Source organism: Hesperophylax consimilis, chromosome 8 (assembly GCF_061612785.1).
Source record: "Hesperophylax consimilis isolate HC1 chromosome 8, BYU_Hcon_1.0, whole genome shotgun sequence".
Taxonomy (NCBI): Eukaryota; Metazoa; Arthropoda; class Insecta; order Trichoptera; family Limnephilidae; genus Hesperophylax; species Hesperophylax consimilis.
In genome coordinates, this window is record NC_142843.1 from 25,985,822 (window position 1) to 26,006,938 (window position 21,117).

Consider the following 21,117-nt stretch of genomic DNA (forward strand, 5'->3'; position numbering starts at 1 on the left):
TTGTTAGAGCGGTCTGAGAGTTGGAGGTCACTTGGAGGAACCTATTTTTTGGGTTCATGTTCATGTACCTTTTTGCGAATAAATATTATTGAAAAGTTTTTTCTTCTTTTAATTTTGAAACTATTTTAAAATGTCGACTAATAATTTATTTTATTTTTTTTATAATCTGAACTAAATATGACCAAGATCATAAAATAAGTGAAAACCAAATCAATAATTCCAAAAAAGGTTTTGCCTCAAATATTTGTGCAAACATGAAAACTGGGGCAGGGCAGCAATGTTTTAGTTTTTCGTGGCTGATGGAAAACAAAAACGCTATGTCCCCGACTCAATTTAGTTTTTGTTTTATGCGAAACTGTACAAGAGTTCCAACTGCTCCCAAAAGTCTTGAGCCAGTGAGACTATGGCATCCCCAATTAGTATGTTGTGAGTCTGATGTTATAGAGGAAGGGAAGGAGATGGGTAATAGGAAGGTGGGGGATAACCTGGACATTCATATCTTGTCACCAAACACGGCCAAAGCCATTTAAAGCAACGTTTCAATTCTAGATGGCGGTCTACCAGGGCGATACTGATAGTATCTTCCTATATATTTTTAATGAGTAATTTGTGAAATAACACAAGTAATCAAATAAAATTTACTTGCGCACGCCGGGATTTGAAACCGTGACCTCCAGCTTGCTAAACGAAAGCCTTACCCCTCGATCACGGAGGCCGTCATTTTGTCCGATGTTTTGAAATAATTTGACAGGAGACCCTACTTAAGTTATTATTCTAAAATCAAATATTAATATTATCAAAACCAATAGATGCGTAGGTAGGTGATCACTGTAATCAATAATATTCGGATGATTTTTATTTTTGTGTAGCGTCATTTTGGTGAAAAACAATCTCAAGGGCGATGTGTTGGGGCTGTTAGGTGTTAGTTTTATCAGCTCCTTGGCGCCCTGGCGAATCCTGGCAAAATTTCCGCGGCGTGAGGCCGGCTCTAGATACATGGACATGAGATGAGAAATACAAAGAAAATTAGATTGCGCACAAGGAAGAAATCAAGCACCCAGAAATCTCTTATGTACCAGGCCGTTCAACTTTAGATTAAAATCGTGATTAAAAATAAGATTTTTTTTTAAGCATCCATGTTTGGTTCGTGTTTTTTTTGTATATTAAATTTAAAATATTTAATGATGTATTATGTTTGTCTAGTAATGTTAATTTTCATATAAATATATGTCTGTAATTATTAGCAGACACAACGATGTGAGCTAACTTAAGATCAATAAATAAATATCCTTAAAAAAATGTATGTAAATTAAATCGTGTCTATTAGTGTCAGCTACACTACTCGCTTCGACGCTTCGACGAAGTCCTCGACGAAGTTAGCCGAAGTTCGAAGTGCGTGCCCACACACTCGTGCAACTTCGCGAGTAACTCAGTCCAACCAGTCAGTGATTGGTTTATTTATGCCGTGACGCTTCGAGTCCTTTGACTCGGGCGCATTTACCGACAACAATCGGAAGTCGGGCGAAGCGAAGCGAAGTTGCCCGAAGCGAAGCGAAGTTCGTGCCCACACTATCGTATTCGGTCAACTTCGATCAAGTTCGCGAGTAGTGTAGCTGGGCTAAAGAAGAGTTATATCGCTTGACAAAGAAATTTCCCTTAGATAAAAAAATATACGCAGATTATAAAAAATTTAGGAACAAATTAACCTGTTTACTAAAAACAACTACAGAAAACTTTTACAAAAAATGAAATTGATGTGGCTAAACAAAATGTAAAACATATATGGAAAACAATAAATGAAATAAATAGTAGAAAAAACAAAAAAACTCAAATTAAAAAAATTAATATCGGAAAAAATTCTATTAATGCCCTAATGGAACCGACAAAATGTGCTAATGCCTTCAATAAATATTTCGCTAACGTCGGACAAAATTTAGCTACACGGATCGATGAAAATTATAAAATAGATAATTTCGAAAAGGACTGTCACAAACAAAATAATCGGTCAGTTTTCAAACCGGTAACAACAGATGACATAAAAAATATTATTAGTGAATTAAAAGGTGCATCTGCACCAGGGTTTGCTGGAGTCACAGTAGAAATATTGAAAAATTATAATGAATTATTAAGCATTCCAATTACACACATTATAAATATTAGTTTAAATAGTGGAATATTCCCCTCCTTTTATAAAAAATCTATTGTAACACCCCTTATTAAATCTGGCAGCCCTGAAGAAATATCAAATTATCGACCCATATCTGTTGTCTCAAACATTGCAAAAATTTTCGAAAAGATCGTAAAAAAGCAACTTTTATACTATATTGAAAATAATAAAATAATTAGTCCTAGCCAATTTGGATTTAGAGAGAAACTAGGCACTCATGATGCCATTGCAGAACTAACTTCAACTATATACCGTGCATTAGATAAAAAAAAATGCCTTGGCATTTTCATTGATTTACGTAAGGCTTTTGATAGTATCTCCCATACAAAACTAATTAATAAATTAAATGATATAGGTATTATTGGTAAGGTAAGGTATTGGCTGCAAAGCTATCTAACTCAAAGAAACCAAGAAGTAAAATTAAATAACTCACTTAGCGTAGTTGAAACTTTAGAATTTGGAATTCCCCAAGGGACTGTTATTGGAACAATTTTATTTATAATTTACGTTAACCATATGTTTAAATTATCACTTAATGGTAAACTTATATCCTTTGCTGACGACACTGCAATAATTATCGAAAAAAAGACATGGAACGAAATTACCAATGAAGCGAATCAGGATATGAAGGTTATAAAAAATTGGTTCGATGACAATTTATTATCACTCAACACAGAAAAAACATATTGTATTCCTTTCACTCTACAAGAAGATGTGCCAAATAACCTAATTAACATAACAATTCATTCTAAAAATTGTGTACATGACGGTACATGTAATACGGACTGCGCGAAACTAAATCATAAATCCAATATAAAATATCTTGGTATCTTAATAGATAAAAATGTTAGATGGAAAGACCATATTAATCTCACTGTTGAAAGAATAAGAAAACTTATCTATATTTTCTATAATATACGAAATATTTTAAATAAGAAAACTATCAAAATTGTCTATTATACATTAATTCAGTCCTTATTGCAGTACGGGATTATTGGGTGGGGAGGGGCTTTTAAGGCTTCTTTACAGCCCATAATTACAATTCAAAGAATAATTATAAAAATCATCCTTAGAAAACCATATGACTCCCCTACTTTAGAGATATTTCAGGAATTTAATGTACCATCTATCACAGAATTGTATAAGAGAATCGCCTTATATCAAATTTATAAAGAATATTTTATTTATAAAATTCACCCCTCAGATAGCATAAGCAATAGATTCAAAACTAATGGCTTAATAGCCATTCCTATGCTTAGAACGACCACGGCTCAGCACCACTATTCGTATTTAGGTGTGAGATGGTACAATATATTATTGTCCAAAAATAAAATTAGTGTAACCGAAACTGTGAATTATGAACAATTCAAAAAGTTAATTAAGTCCCTCAAATTGGATAATGATATATTGTAGGTACCCCTAATTTTCTTACACTTACTCAATCTGTAAAAAATATATATTAATTTGATTGTCTTTAAAAAAAACTATTTTTCTAAATTTTTCTTGATATATTGTACCCTTAATTTCCTCACGCTTACTTAATCTGTAAAAAGATATATTATTTTAATTATCTTTAAAAACACAATTTTCTAATTTGTGTACCTATGTTAATATTATGTTTGTATTTATTTCAAAAGTTTTTGATTATTGTTTAAAAAATCATTAGAACTAAATTTAAAGACTCCTCCCATAAACACGAGCTCCTGGAGCTCAACTTATGGAGAAATAGAATAATAACGAAAAAATTATATATATATAAGTCTGCATATTGTTATAATTTATAATGTTAAATAATAAATAAATTAAAAAAATATGTATATATAAAAATAATAGAACTTACAAAAGTGCAGCAGCGAAGGAACGTGTTAACATGTTTCACATTTTGATCCGTGTCATTCAGTTGCTGCTTTTCACCTTTAGTCACCTAAAAACAGTAAAAAGGTTACATATTTTTGCATAATGTTATGTTTTATTTTTTAATGCACACTACGTGACTTGACGGTGTCACGAAATGCGTCATAAAATAGTATAGTTGGTATAGTAATAGTTTGATTTTTATACAAATCTACGGCGTTATTCCGATATTGATGAAATTTTGCACACTTTACCTTCAACACAAGAAGAAGGTCACTGTTTATATAGATTTTTAAAAAAACCCACCCCAAAGCAGAATTTTGATAATCCTTATGAAATTTTGCGCACTTCACTTTAAAAATGAGAGTAAAATTACTGCATATCCGAAAATTTTGCATAAAACCCGGACAATGCCGGGGACTTATAGCTAGTATGATATATATATAGAGTTTGAGGACCGTTGTAATCTCTCCTTCTATAACATGTTTCGTTTACGAGAGAGAAGGAGCTATAATAACGCATCTGACAACGGTACGCCTGTACTAAGAATGCCTTATCTAAGTTAATCTTACTTAACCTCACATAACTTAACATAAACCTAACCTAATCTTACCTAACATAGCCTAACCTAACCTAATCTCATGAATTAGGGACATTCCAGAAACAAAGAAAAAGTAAGGAACGTTTATGCTGAAATAAGTGAATCGTGCTGAATATGTACAGCCACCCCGGGAACCATTTATTGGATAACCAACACGTCGTCTGCCAAGGTCACCCCGAGTGGTTCGCTAAGTTTTGTAATTTACCAAGGGTCTCCGGGTTCAACGGATGAGGTGTGTTGAGGATGCCCTGTCCACTAGCTGCGTGGCTGAGGGAGATCACCGATCGGGAGAGGCTGGTTTGAGGAGACATCTCGACCTCTCCAGCCGGGTTATCAGACCTCCAGATTCTTACCCACCCCCCCCTCTCTCTCACTCCACACATCATCCCTTCATTCGATGTAGTGGAGTTAATGTATTTAAATAATAAATTAATATTAAATTACATTATATGAATAAATTACATTAAATGAATAAATGACATTATATGAATAAATGACATTATATGAATAAATTACATTATATGAATAAATTACATTGTATGAATAAATTACATTATATGAATAAATTACATGATGAAATTATATGAATGAGTCGAGAGACTGTGCGAGGAAAGGTTGGGCCTAGTGACGATTGGAAGCACAGATCCCCGACTCGAATGGGATAGGAGGAAGAACACTGGAGATGAGAGAGAAAAATATTTAATTATCAAATTTTCACAGTAAACATAACCAGGAACTGGTTTAGGTACGACCGTGGTTGAGTGATACGATCCTTAGCTCATAGTCAATTTTGCTTGAAATGACTTTAGCCGAGATTTGTGACTAGATCTGAATAGTCAGGTGCTTCCCCAACTTCCACTTCCTAATCTCATTCCCCTCCCCAATACCTCCATCCTCACAACATATTCCATTCTCACTGGTTCCATTGGGAGCAATTGGGACTCTGATTCGGTAGGAACTCACATAAAAAAGTATATATTGCAAAGACCAATCTGGTGAATTCTCTATCGATCGTTGGATATACACTATATGTATACAGGTAATTATAATAATTATCTCTATTGCAAAAGGAAACTGGGTATAAATAAAGCCAGTAGATATTTAAATAATATTAATGACCTCATTATATTTATTTACACCTCTTACATCAACATCATACATAATAAAAATGTAGAGTTACTTTTTGTGCCATAATGTGCGTTCTGAGCTCTCACTCTTTAACCCTTCCGTACCGAAGGAGGTAACGCAAATTGAGTTTTTTGTCGATACAATCCAAACGAGAGTTTTGTGCAATATCGAAGTTGTTTTATTACATTACATACTCTATAATTTAGATAATCCTAGAAAATTATTCGGTAATCGGTTTGCATTGAAAAAATTTATCCCTTTATTATTTTTTAAGGTATTTAAAAATATCTATAGAATTCCTACGAAATTAATCCTCCCCCTCCGGATCAAGGGCCTTGAAATGTAGATATTCAAAGTAAATACGTAACAATACGGCTATCAATAAATAAATCGAATTTTCTCGGTCGATTACGCTCAGGCTGCCTGCCATCCCTTCATTCAGATATTCGAAAAATACGAAATTTAAATATATGTATATAAATATTCCAGTGTAAATCGATTAAGATTTACAAAAAAATAATATAAATCAGGGCGATGTATAACCGCGTAAATGGGCATTTTACCGCCAAGGCCGCGGCTGTCAGTTTCAGATTTACGATATTATATGATTTATTTTCGGAAAAAACGATTTTTTTTAAATTACACGAACAAATTTTCGTGCGCGGACAAAAATAAATTACGGATTACGAATTAAACAAAACATTTCGTAGGTAATTTTTTTCCCAGGACATTTTTTTTAACGGGGTTCTACTGTAGTGCTGTCCAATATTTTCACTAAATATTATTTTATTTGTATACACATTATTTAATCATTTAATCGTCTTTATAACCATTTGTCTAAAAATGTAACACTTTTTGTCTTCTTTTACACTAAATACTTAAATAATTCACCTCCTTCACATATTTATCTAAAGTTAATCTGTCAATAACATTTCAATTCTCTATAATTTTACTGTGCACTCCTGTCACCTACGCCAGTACAAGTTACACCTAGTGAGTTAAGTAATGTAAAGCAAACAATTAAATTATATAGAAAACTAGAGGGGCCCGGGCAGATGTTGTCCCGCCACAGACCGACCCGTGGGACAGCGGGGTAAGAGTTCCATTTGAAGGTGTGCGTGCATTATCTATTCAGCGTATGTAGATATATTTATGATTATATGAAGACGCATGAATTTATTAAAATGTAGGTAAACTTTTAGAATCGCTGGCCACGTTCAATCAAAACCTCCTAGAACAACTAAGGCCTAGACTCAGTTTGCGCCTCTGGCGGCAATTAATCTTCTAGGAGGCTGAACGTTGGCGGCTTGAAACGTCAGATTCATACATTTTGACTCACTTCACCCACGTCTATGGGCTATTATTGCTTACACCGCAGCGCGTGCGTCTTGATTTTAGCGAAAAAAACTATAAATTAGAAGCGTTAAGCTAAAACCTTTTAGCGACTTTATATATTTATTATCTACAGAAGTGTTTTCAATTTTTAAAATGGTTAACAAGTGCGTTGTTCCGCGTTGCAAAGGAAATTACGATAGCGGACCAAAACGTCACACTTTCAAGTTTCCGAATGAAGTTATTTTACGTCAAAAATGGGTTAAGGCTATTCATCGAGATTTTATTCCAACGAAATATTCAACGGTAAGTGAAATGTGCTTATTTTTATTTCAAAAACAGCGCCTTACAATAACATCGACAATTCGATTTTGTACATAACCTCAATAATGTATATAAAAAACGTGCAACTGCTATGGGCAAATGTGATGTTTACAGATCGTATTCATATTATTTTGATATTAAAAAGTGTTTATTAACGTTGTTGTCGAATTTCGTATAGTAATATCGGTTTTTACAGCTTTTTGCTGTAATAAAAGACAACAAAATGAAAAATCGCAATGTTTCAATCTAGTGCCTAGATATTTAATATTGAACGGCTAATTAACACTATTTTGTAGAAGGGTACTATGTGTAATTAAAATCTATTAATTGTCATGCATTGTGTAATATGTACCTATATTATATGTACAAGTAAAATTGAATGCATGTTGATTGATGAAGTTTAGAAAGAGATTGACATTTATGGTATGCTGCCAAAATTGCTGTAATTTAATATATCTTAAGACATCTGGTGGAAGAATGAGGTTCATTTATAAATAAACATTTAAACATAAATTAACATTAAAGTAATAACTTTTCAGGTTTGCGAGCTGCATTTTAGAAAGGAAGACATAATTTCAGCCAGTGTCCACACCAATATAGAAACTGGAGAGCAATGTATAATGAATTATAAGAGAGTGAAACTTGCTCCAGGAGCCGTCCCATCAATTCTGCCAAATTGTCCAGCCTACCTGTCGGCAACTCCAACATCAGCCCGAGAAAGTGTGGACGCAAGGAAAAGCAGGAAAGAACTTCTCAATTTACAAATAGCAGTAGAAAAGAGCATAGTTTCTAATGCAGTATTTGAATCTCTGAACCATTTTTCAACTTTTGATGAATTTTTAGGTTGCATTGACAAAAATAACTTCCCAACTGATTGTATTACTGTGAAAAGAGAAAGTTCCGTAGTTTTTTTTTATCTTGCCTCAACTCCATTTCCAAAAGTCATTGCATCTGCCGTTGTCGATATAAATTTACAATTGAGTTTATTTGTTGAATGCATAGAATTAACACAATTAGGTGAAAAAATATTTCCCCAGCAAATAAACAATTACAATGAACTTAATACTATTTTATTATCGATTCAGTCCTTCAAAAATGTTTCTGACAATTCTATAGATACTGTATTAGAAACTGTGGTCCATTTACTAAGTGAAATTGATAACTTATTTGCAGATGACACCAAAAAGCAAAAAAAAATTCAATTTTTAACAGAACAGTTACAATTATTAAATCGAAAATCAGGGGCTTTAAGATATTCACCATGTTTTGTAGTCTTCAGTAGCATTCTGTATTCTATTTCACCCCATTCATATAAATTCCTACGAGGCTCAGATCATCTAACGTTTCCCCATCCTAGAACTTTGAAAAGAGTTTGCTCCAAGTTTCAAACAAACCCGCTAAATGAACAGAGTGACAGTAATTTTTTGTCATTTATTAAACATAAATTTAGTTTGTTAACGAAAAGTGATTTGAATGTAACATTGATGATAGATGAAATTCACATAAAGCCATATTTAGATTACAGCGGAGGCAGCATTTTGGGAATAGCTTACAATAGTGAAAATGCAGCTACTACTGCCCATGTCTTTATGATTCAAAGCTTACTCTCTTCATATAAAGAAGTAGTCCACATACTCCCCGTTAAAACTATGAATGCAGCACAATTATTTACTGTTACTAAAAAAATTATAATGGGTCTTCAAAAGATAGGTTTTAATGTTTTGTGCGTAGTTAGTGATAATAATTCCATTAATAGAAAAGCTATGATGTCTTTCAGCACTCCCCCGCAACTGAAAACTGTCTACTGTCATCCATCCAATGAAAGTTTACCTTTATTTTATATTTTAGATTCCGTCCACATATTCAAATGTATAAGAAATAATTGGATTAATCAGAAAGACAATCAACAAGTTTTATCGTTTCCAGACTTCCACGATCATACGTCTGAATCAGTAGCTGCGTTTTCTTCCATAAAACGACTTCATGAATTAGAATGTAAAAATTTAGTCAAGTTTGCTTATGGATTAACAATGAAATCTCTTTGCCCAAGTTCTTTTGAAAGACAAAACGTGAAGCTTGTTCAAAATGTGTTTAATGAATTTGTTCAACAGGCATTGATGATTCTAGGTGAGCGACATAATATTCCCCATTATGCAACAACTGCTGATTTCATATATTTAATTCGCACGTGGTGGGATATTGTCAATGTAAAAACTCCATTCAAGGGAATACGATTTAGAAATCCCCTTCAACAACCACTTTCTCTTAAACCTGGTGAAGAAAATGTAGCATTTTTAGAAAAAATTATTAAATGGTTAGATTCATGGAAAGCTTCAAATAATCATTTTAATTCATTGACAAGAGAAACTCACTTAGCTATTACACATACAACCCGTGGTCTTTTAGAAATGGCTGAATATTGTATAAATACTTTAAAGTTTAAATATTTTCTTCCGGGCAAAATTCAAACAGATGCATTAGAAGCTAGGTTTGGTAAGTATAGAACTATGGCGGGTTCACAATATTTAATATCAATCAGACAAATATTTGAAGTGGAGTCAAAGTTGAGGATACAAGATCTGCTACCTTTGACGTTGTCTTCGTCTGCATATGGCCGTATACAGATTGACATTATTGATTGTGAACTTGAAACTGAACCCCAGGCCTGTACCAGTTCAAATAAGCAACCGAATTTATCTTTTTCTGGTTTATATAAAACATTTACTGAGAAAGATTTCCAGCAAGCAGAAGCCAGTCTCCCTGTTCTTACATATCTCGCAGGTTATTGTGCCCGAACCGTTTTAAAGAAACTTAAATGTACAACATGTTCCAATTCCATCACTGTCGATAAAATGTTAGACACAGATTGTAGTTACTCTCTAATAAGGAATATGGATCGAGGTGGTTTATTATGTCCTCACCCTGACATCGTCAATGCCGTCATTCATAACTATGTGACCGTTCAAAAGCTTTTATCAACCAAACTAGAAAAAATGTTTTTAGATTACAATAACCAGCGTGAATTAGTATTACAATTGACAATTGATGCTATCAACGATAGAGATTTTTTCCTAACAGATTTTAATTGTCCCGCTGGACATTCATCAAATATTATTTTGCACCATTTAATCAGATCATCTACAAATTCATTGTTAAATAATTATGTTAAAAAAAGAAATGATACCACCAAAAAAGTAGTGAAAAGTCGCAAAATCTACACAGTAAAAAAAAATATTCTTGACTGATTGATATATCCAAGCACATCATTCCCTCATCAACATTCAACATGTCAAAACAATATACCCCTACTACTTATATGTGTACTACTTTAGTTGTTATTATTTTCAGATGCACCCGCCAGCCATACAGCAGCCAGCCCCCAGCAGCCAGCCTCCAGCAGCTGCAGCAGACTGCTCTACAATCTCAGCGTCTACCATATCCACCAACACACACAACATTCATATTATACATATTCCCACACATATCATTATAATCTAATTTCATTATTAAATGCTATCAATTATTCATTTTGTTTCTATTTACTTTATTTCTTAGGACTAGTTGTTTCACAGAACATGAACTATTCATCAAATTTCAAAGTTAGTTCTGTCAAAGTTCTACTCAAGTTCTGTTATGTGAAACAAATTGTCCATATTGATATAATAACAGAATTTAAATAGAACTTTCATGAAAACATACATTGAAATTTGCTGAAATGTTTAAATTCTATAAAACAACTAGCTCTTAGACTTCTAAAAAATTCTTTTTTTAATACCTTTTATAATTATTATAAGTACCTACTTACTACTAATTATTATAAGTACTGTACTTAGAAATGTTGCATTTTTAACAAAGGAAATTAAAGATTTTTACTAAGAATTTTTCTTTTCCTTTTTTACCCGTCACTACAATTTTCCCAGTGTATATGTACCTATGTTTTTTGCACTTCAGTGTGTATTTAGTATAATATAATCTCTCTTCAGATCACTATTTTACCATAATTGGCATCTAATTAGATTTATTAATCCATGCTCATCAGCCTTTAGCGGCGGCCATCTTGATTCAGTGTCCTGGCCTTAGTTGTTCTAGGAGGTATTGGTTCAATACACACACGTCAAAAAACATGACAGTTTGTCAAAACGCGGGAAAAATTTGAAACTTTGATAAAAAAATTAAGTCAGTATTTTACATCTCCCTCGACTTAAATAGATAACTTCTATAGTAATTATATTGAATCGAAGTGTTATTTAAAAAATGTATATTAGTATTAAATGCGTGTCAACACTTAAATTGTTTTTGTGGCTATTAATTATTAAGCTTGCTTGTATGACTTGCATTACTTCATAATATTGATACAATGTATGAAAAAAAAACATAAAAAAGTGTAAAGTTTTGGCTGCACTACCTACATGTTTTTACCTACTTTGTACTTATATAATATCTTAAATTTAATACCATTAATAATCATCACCACAATAATCATTTGAAATAGATTGGTTACAATAAATCGCAATGTAGGTACCGTTTAATTTTTAACATAATCTTTGCATAGACGTTAAAAGACCACAAATAAATTATTTGACTTTACAAATACAACAAATGAATAATTGGTCTCCATGCAACTAAATTTCTATTGTTTAAAATATTAGTAGGCATCTAGTGCGTTTCATACAGATAATAAATAGTTTTATTGTCGAAACTCGTGCTTTTTCACTGATAAAAGTTGGTAGGTACCTACTAATCCAGTCCATTATTATTATTATTGTTTAAATCAATATTACCTTCTAACTTATACCAGAATAGGTATATTACAAATGTACATAATACGGGGTTTTCCAATAAGAGGTGTTATTTTGATATTCAATCGTAAAAGATCAATAGTTTCGTTGCTTGTATGGCACGTAGCGCCGTCTTGTTGAAAGTAAACGTTGTCCAGATTAATGCCATCCAATTCCGGCCATAAAAAATCATTAATCATCTCTCGATAGCGCAATCCATTCACCGGAACTATTGCTCCAGCCTCATTTTCGAAAAAGTAAGGTCCAATGACTCCGCCGGACCATAAACCGCACCAAACAGTCACACGTTGAGGATAGAGAGGCTTTTCAACAATAACTCTTGGGTTTTCCAAGCCCCAGATGCGACAATTTTGCTTGTTGACGAAACCACCGAGGTGGAAATGGGCCTCATCACTCAAGATGATTTGTATTTGATTCACTCAAGTGAATTTTAATCATTTCAATGCGTCGTTGAAGCGTGTATCGTTCCATTTTTATTAATGACGTAGTTTCTACTTGTCAAATGTCAAAAAATGACAGCTTCAAAAGTAACATCTACCGAAATAGCGGGCTATTCAAAATAACACCTCTTATTGGAAAACCCTGTACATAGTTAAAAAATCAACCGGTAAAAATCAAAATTTTTACTATGATACCTACCGTCTATTTTAAAACTTTAAAATAAAAATGATTTGACTGGGGATTGTACCTTCCTTGGCAGCGACTGGAGCCTACCGCGCTAACAGCCTTTCCAAATGCCGATCGGGTAGGACCGACATTTAATTTGTATATTAACTGCAGTAATGTCACCCGATTTCAGATAAATGCAGAGAGTGTGTATGTGATTGTCATCAAAAGTTGATAGAATGCATTGTCAACAGCTCGATCAGGTATCGGGAAGTCGGTTAATTGCCGCTTCCTAGATTTGCATGCATTCACAAATAATTTTCAAGTTTTAATTTTTCTAGGTCCGCCATTAAAATTGGATAGTTAGTTTTGCTAAATTATGGAAAGATGAACTCAATGAAGTCGATCGTACATTGAAACACAGATAACATTTTAGGTTTATTGTTTCCAAATTACAAAATGTAGATATGAGGCAATTTTTTTAATGTTTAGACATGCAAATTCAAAATTTAGATACAAAAAAGTATTATGGTGGTACCTACCTACCTCCTATCTACCACCTACCTATTGGTAAATTATATACAGCATAATACTGAACAATAGTAATTTGAAAAGGGTTCCAATAAGTCTTATTATATTGGATAAAATACATTATTTATACATATTTTAATTTTATCAATAAGTTGGTACTGCTTTAGGTACCTAGGAGTTGCGAAGTACCTAGTAACAAATATATTTTTAATTGATAAATAAAACATGATGGCATAGATTAGATACGTAGGTAGTATTGCGAATCAAAATTATTGGATAGGTAGGTACATTATAAAAAAAGTTAAATTTTGTACCTACCTACTTATTCAAGAAAATCAATCCCAATTTAATTATTCTAAGACCTATTATTTGTTGACCATCCCTTAAAGCCATGACGGATAAATAGAATTTAAAAAAATAGGTAGAAAATTAAGTATAAAATAAACTACCAACAGGACGCGGGACAGGAATCAGGAAGTGGTGAAATAATATCGCACGGGAAAGGAATGCGCCAAGCGGCGCTGAGAGAAACTTATTTATAAACAAAGTAATGCAACAAACTGCCCTGTTGTCATAGAGCTACACAATGTATACAATTTATTGAACACCCACCAGATAAAAAAACAAAACATTGACTTTCGGATCTGCTAGACAAGTTATCTGAGAATGACAGGAGCTTTCGCTTCGACCGCAGATAACCTAAATAAAGTAACTTGCCAATTTTGGACTTACATTTGCGATGGAACTGTCATAAAATGGCGACACGGAGTATTTCCTGGGAGGAAACCGCTTGGCGGCTGTCGCCATGCTGAACCTCGTGTCACAAAAACACACAAAACTGACAGTTCACGAGAACGCACTAAACACCTCAACACGAACAATACAACTGAAGATTTGTATAGGATGACAGAACATTACCGAATGACAGGCGCGGCTTTCAAACGTAAACCAGGAAGCCGGATTATCGATATTAAATTATTTAAGCTACATAATTATTTAACTTGATTTGCAAAGTTAGGTGGTTTACGTCTTTCACTATTTAGGGAGTTTCTATTTACCAGTTTTTAACTACGAATACGCTCAATAACAAAACTCAAACATTGACTAGCTACAAACTTGTAGCCGATAATTTTCCTACCTACACGGCAAATAAACCACTCACCTACACGGTAAGGTATTTCTAGAGTGTAATATTATAAGCTATGTATCAATTTATAAGATCGACATTTCTAAAATAAACAAACCTAAAAATGCAATTATTTAACACCAATCTTTCATTCAAAATATCCAGCTCTTGTCACAAACAGATATTTTTTTTTAAATTTTCATTAAAATCAAAGGAGGCATCTATTACCTGCCATTACCATTTTGTAACTACAAAAAAAAGATAAATTTACGACTTCTCTTTATTCCTAGATATCATCATTTTCTTTCCTGCTTAATCTGAAATTTATTCTTATCAATCATATTATAGTGCCAGATAAGAAAATAACAAGACGAAAGTCAATAAAATTTGTTTAATTCAAATAAAATAGCAGTGCTTGCATTTTAGCTTGTCATTATAGTAACATATGTGCAGGAAATAAATAAAATAAAACCTTTCTATCAAATACACTATATTATGCCCAATTCAAACGGACCACTATTAATTATACTAACTAAAAACTTGTGTAGAAAAATGTAAAAAAAAATTATGACTCAATCAATAATATTGTAATGTTTTTTGCTTTGATATTTTTTAGAAAAGAATATTCTACAAAATATTGTGCAGATCAAGAGAATGGGAAAAGATTCTGATCATTTAACAGTTAATTGAATAATAGATTAGTTATTAACTTTCTTATTACATCTAATGAGATTTTAATTTAAATCTTGCACCAGGGCATTAGAAGTCGACGATCCTGTTGAATCTTCTCAATGCATTTCAAGTAATAGATATAACTTTAGTAACGTAGGTTACAATTTGTATAGCTCGGTCATCCTCATAACTTCCACTGGATGTGTATTTCAATCGGTGCAGAAAATCCATCAGCTTCGCAGTGAGACCCGCAGTTCTCAGAGACAATTTACTCTGTAAATAAAACAAATTGTGTTTTGACAGGTCCAATTTATAAAATACCACTGTTTATATTTAAACAAATCATTATTTTTTAAATCTATTGTAGCCAGACAATGAGTGCACGGTTAATTAAGCGACATGGTAAGTAATAATTAACTACATATTTTGTTACAACTGTAACAGTCTGACAGATTGAATTACAATTTAGATTCATTAGCTAGGGGCGTCATACATAATATTTATATTATGACGCACACTAAAACGTTTATTTTGTACAAGTTGTAAGGAGATAAAGCATGCGAAGCTGTGAACACGTTTAATTATTATGTGTGTTTAATATAAATATATTCAGACCTTGTGATGATTTGCCCCTAACGACCAGAGTGCTCCACATACCACTAATTTATCTGACAATAAAGTCTCAGCCGTGAGAATCGTTGAAAACAAGTTGAGGAGTTCGGCTACAACAAAAATACAAAATTTAGTTTTAAGCATCGAAAAAATATTACAAAAACATTATTATAATATAATCTTCAGTCAATTGGATTCTCATGTAAATTCACGAATTAAATTAACTTAACTACAAATTATAGGTATACTTATTTACTATGCACTTAAACATGACAAGATTAATTTGGAATACTGAAAACAGAAATTAAAATTCCTCCTTATATTGGTTTAAAAAAGCAGTGTAATTATGATAGGCCATTAGAAAAGGTTGTTAAAATTTAACAACCGGTATACAACTCCATTTCAGCAGAACTTGTCTCTTGGAGGTCTATATTTATGTGCCATATTATGAAATCTTAGGGTTTACAACATCTTTTGAAAAACCTACACGAATGCGTAAGTAGATCAAAAATGAGTTACGAATATGGTATTCCACCGTCATAATCAAAAAGGCAGTTGGAAATTTTCAATGGTCACATTCTGATGTACTTTTTTACTATAATAGGTTGATAAACATGAAAGGTCTAGTACAGAGGTTCCCAAAGTGGTCTATATAGACCCCCAGGGGTCGATATCGGCTTGCTGGGGGTCTATGTCAGCGAGAAAAAAATTTGGGGGTCCACGAGATTCAAATGGGGGTACATACGAGCGGACCCCCATTTACCTCAAGTCAACATTTAGGAGTTTCGTAAATGAAACAATAGACCTAACACAAATATAATAGACTGAGAAATTACTTATTCGATATTTGTATGTTTATATTTCGTAAAGTTGTTAATTGAGGTATATAAATAGAGTCTACGTTCCTTTTCTCGTCAGAATTAATATATTCAAGCAAAAAATTGCACATTGGAAGCCGCGAATTTTCCTAGTTTCCCAACTTATTTTTGAAAAACGGCCAGGGTAATAATGACGTTCAATATTTAAATGCAACTAAGTTTGAAGACATTTTGATTTGAATGGGATATCATGTGACAAGAAGAACTGGCCGGAATAAGCACTGACAAAGAACTTAAGGGGCAGTTCTGTAGGACCAGCTACAGAAAGAAATTCCCGTTGCTTATCCTGCTTCATTTTCATTTGGTGTAATACCTCACAAGGGTGCCCCTGTCTGCACAATGTAAAGACAGAGGAACTATACCGCCACCCGGTTGTTGGACAGGCAAGGGAAGGGAATATTTTTACTAAAAAAATAAATGATTATCACATGGGACGTTAATAGTTTTAGGAAAATTCAATATTCGACAGGCAGGGGGTCTACGGAAAAAAAAATATTTGGCAAGTGGTCTACGGGGCAAAAAAGTTTGGGAACCTCTGGTCTAGTACAAGGGTGGCCAACCCGCAGCCCGCTGGGAGTCTACTTGTGGCTTGCGGAGCATATACACGCATTTTTTTCTTTTAGTGTACATAAAATCACCAAAAAAACATTCCAACGTTCGTATCATATCTCGTATATCGAAGTTTCTCAGTACATTGATTCAACTATCTGTATTGCAAGTATTGCGCGTCTTGCGCTTCTTGCGCTTCTTGCGAGTACTGCGATTCTTTCAAGTCTTGGACGTCTTTTGCGTCCCGTATGCGCAATACTCGCCAGCCGCAAGACGCTGAGAAGAGCGTTCCTCAACCTAAATATCCGCAAAGTAAATGCACCAGAGGACATGAAGAAAATGTGGGGAATCATACACTGGAAATGCACTCAGAAAGTTTTGTGGGTACTTTTATTAGAAATTCTCTAATAAAAAAAACCCCTCCCCTTGGATTCGAAAAAATATTTTGGGGAATCGAGTACTGAGTGAGCAATACCCCATACAATAGTTGCTTTCGGCATACCATTACTTGTAAAAGAAAGTACAAGTGCGAAATACTAGCGAACAGGTACATATTTGGACTAGGTATTTATTCATACTTATACCAGTTGTTCCAAGTATCAAGATGAGCTAGTACGACTCACCTCTAGTACGGCCCATTAGGAAATCTCATTTCTAAAATATGGCCCGGCTGCTGAAAAGGTTGGCCACCCTTGGTCTAGTATATCAGAATGAGACCAACGAAAATTTACAGTCGCCTTTTTGCTATGACGGCAGAGTTGTAGTAGCCATGTACACCATGACATGAAAAACGAAAAGTGTGAAAGCTTGTGTGAAGATGGTTATTGGTGTATATGACTTCAACTGACATCATATTCTCGGCGTATTTTCGTCTTGTGTGCACATATTTATCATTTATAATAAGGGGAGAAATAAAATACAATTGATTATCAACCTGAACCCAGCAGTCGAGGTCTGTTCAGTGGATTAAATGTGCAATTTCTCAGAACGGAGAGCATGAGGCAATTGGCTTGGTGTACCAGGGCGCACAGCACTCCCATGTACTCGGCTATTTTCAGCTGACCTTCGGGATAGCGGGTTATTGTGGAGGTGAAGTTCTCCCACATGACCTCCACCTCCTTCCACTGTCCCTGGCGCTTGGTCACGGCTGGGTGTAACTTATTCAAATGTGTGAATATGTCACTCTGAAAATAAAAGGTTCTATCAGCTTAATTATAATTTTTTTTTTATAAATTTGAATATTATGTAATAAGAATATAAATTTGAGGGTTTAAAGTCAAACAACATTATCTACAAAAAGGCATACCAATAATAATTAATACATTTCTGAATGTTTTTTTTTTGGAGATAACGTTGTTTTATTCTCTAATAATTATTAATAGTATGTATTTTTTTTTGTAGAGAAGGTTATTCGACTTTAAGACATAGAATTTTTTTTTTTTGTAAATGACGTTGTTTGAAAAGCCTTCGAAATATGGGAAAAGAATATAATAAATATCAATGTATTTAATTTGTCTCTTAAAAGTTTGTCCGTATCCCTTAACGGACGTAGTTCTTGTGAAGAAGATAAGATTTTCGCAAAGTTTGTCACTTGTTGTATAAATATTTTAGAGCAATAAAACCGAGCAGTTCCTTTCGAAATATGCAATTTTCATCATCTAAGTAACTTACGAAAAATATCAACTGTGCATTGTTGTATATTTCAGTAATGTCGGTAGATTCTTCTATAGCAACAGAGCAGAGTATTTTTAAAATCCTTCAAAGTTAATTGTATACTTTTGAAACAGATAAGGTTGGGAAACTTTGCGCTAAACGATGCTGCTAGGCACGACACGAAGCACGATGATGACTGGCAAACAGACGGGCAGTCACAAGCGCAGGCTCGCCACGAGTGAAGTCAATGACCGCATGATTATCAAATTTGGCTTTCAGTTTGTTTATTTTTGATAATCTGATAATATTATTACTCCAGCGTCTGGACGGTGTAGGCCCTGTGATTGGTCAAATTCAAATTGTGTTTAAATAAGACTTTAAAGATTAAGACACCATTTCATACTGAAATAGAATCGCCACATGTAATACGATATTTCTTAAAAAATATCGTTTCTGCTTATACAATTTTTGGATAATATCGAAGAAAATATGTCTTAGAAAGTTCATAATCCATTGGATTAATTACATTACAGTGAAAATTATCCACAATTACGTGATTACGTTTGACGTTTGACGAATAAAGCACGCGTTAATTCAATATGGCCGATACCCGAATACGCATCGCGGCTAGGTGGCCGACAGAGCGCCCCTCTGGCGGTGAAGAAACGAATCAAATGACTGGCGCGTATATTTAAATATGCAAAATTACTTGAACATCAGGTGTTTAATAATAAGATTTCTTCTGGAAGTTTAGTTCTAATTTGCAATGGCATTTTTCATTATTATTTATAATTTTTTTTTTGCTTACTAATTACATCTGATTTTATATTGACATGTTTTCTAATTTCTAAAATTTCTAAATTATTTATTTGCGATGCTTTAATCCTGAGTGAAGTATTTTAAGACCTGAATTTTTATCGAAAGTGTGATTCAAAAGATGATTTGCAAACTCATATTCACTATTTCCATTTAGAACCCTGAGATGTTTTTTAGTTCTGACTTCAAAGTTTCTATTGGTTCTACCTTTGTAAAATAAATTACAATCCAGCCCAATTGAGTTTATAAACTCCTGATTTTTTTGTTTGATTTTCGCAATCTATATTATTAAGAATATATTTATTCATTCTGTTATTAGTGTAAAACGCCGGTTGAATAGTACCAGGAATGTTTATATACATATATAATTTTAGAAGTGTCGTTATCCACAAACAGAATTCTACGCCATTGTTTATTTATATCTTAAGAACTAGGGTAAAAATACCGTTTGAAGATAATATGTTTAATTATTTTATTTAGTATTTCAACTATCAATTTATTAGAATAACCGTTATTAAATGTTATTTGTCTTATGAATATATTGTTTTATGGTTATATGCAAAAAAAAATTTCAGGTCTTAAAATACTTCACACAGGATATAAAGCATCACAAATAAATAATTTCGAAATTTTAGAAATAAGAGAACATGTTTATAAAAGTAGATGTAATTAACAAGAATTTTTTTTATAAACTCTCTTTTAAATATTTTCCCACTTAACTGGTCTATCATATTGTAATTCCTAATTCTTATAAACCCAGCCTACTCTTACCCCTCCCCCCTCCTTCCACTTCTTTTTTCCAATTGTAATCTATATTTAATTTTTGACTTCGGTGTATACTTCGTTCATGAAACATGTATTGGTTGTATATAATAAAGTGAAGTTAAAAAAGTTATTTGTTTTTTAATAAAATAAAGTTTAATCGGATAACATTATTTTATCTATTTCCATTGTATATCAATGCATACGTACATAATAAAATGTAAACATTATATTTATTTATTAATTGGACAATTTGCATGGCGCCGCTTTTGTGAGATATCACCTCAGGGGCGCTATATTGTAATAATCTACCTTTATATATATATATAGATTTTTACTCTCCTGATGAAGGTGTATATATAATCTAACTTTAAACTTTATTAGATACAGTAACAGTTTTAGGAAAAGAATTACCACCAGTTGGAGTAAAATTCACACCTTTTAATTAAACCGACTGCTAATCACATTGCACAATTACCCTCCTTTTATCCATAAACACGGGTACAATTAATCAATATGTAATAATGTATTATTTCAGTCAACTTTGTTGTAACTATCTTTAATTGTTGTGACAAACTATACGATATTGATTCAACTTATAGACATTGACGGTTGTAACACATATTTAAGCACTGCAAGTCTCCTATGAGCAAATTATATTAGGTACCATAACAGTTAATATCAGTTGTAGACATGTAGTCAATAAT

General features: G+C 33.0%; 2 protein-coding genes across 4 annotated transcripts in view; both read right to left on the reverse strand.

Moving 5' to 3' along the window:
* The window catches only part of IP3K1 (inositol-trisphosphate 3-kinase-like protein), a 207,585-nt gene extending 193,183 nt beyond the window's left edge, over window positions 1-14,402 (reverse strand). The window contains exons 1-2 of one of the 2 annotated variants that reach the window (XM_089634556.1): window positions 14,075-14,402; window positions 4,008-4,091 (exon numbers count right to left, since the gene is read on the reverse strand). In XM_089634556.1, coding sequence (XP_089490682.1) covers window positions 4,008-4,091; window positions 14,075-14,149 — 159 coding nt within the window. In that variant the 5' untranslated portion in view covers window positions 14,150-14,402. The remainder of the gene's footprint in view (window positions 1-4,007; window positions 4,092-14,074) is intronic. The other variant, XM_089634559.1, reaches the window with a different exon arrangement.
* A 564-nt stretch (window positions 14,403-14,966) lies between these two features.
* ana3 (rotatin homolog anastral spindle 3) overlaps window positions 14,967-21,117 on the reverse strand; it is a 55,348-nt gene continuing 49,197 nt past the window's right edge. For both annotated transcript variants that reach the window (XM_089634562.1, XM_089634560.1), the window contains 3 exons: window positions 18,114-18,363; window positions 15,756-15,862; window positions 14,967-15,413 (listed from right to left, as the gene is read on the reverse strand). In XM_089634562.1, coding sequence (XP_089490688.1) covers window positions 15,267-15,413; window positions 15,756-15,862; window positions 18,114-18,363 — 504 coding nt within the window. In that variant the 3' untranslated portion in view covers window positions 14,967-15,266. The remainder of the gene's footprint in view (window positions 15,414-15,755; window positions 15,863-18,113; window positions 18,364-21,117) is intronic.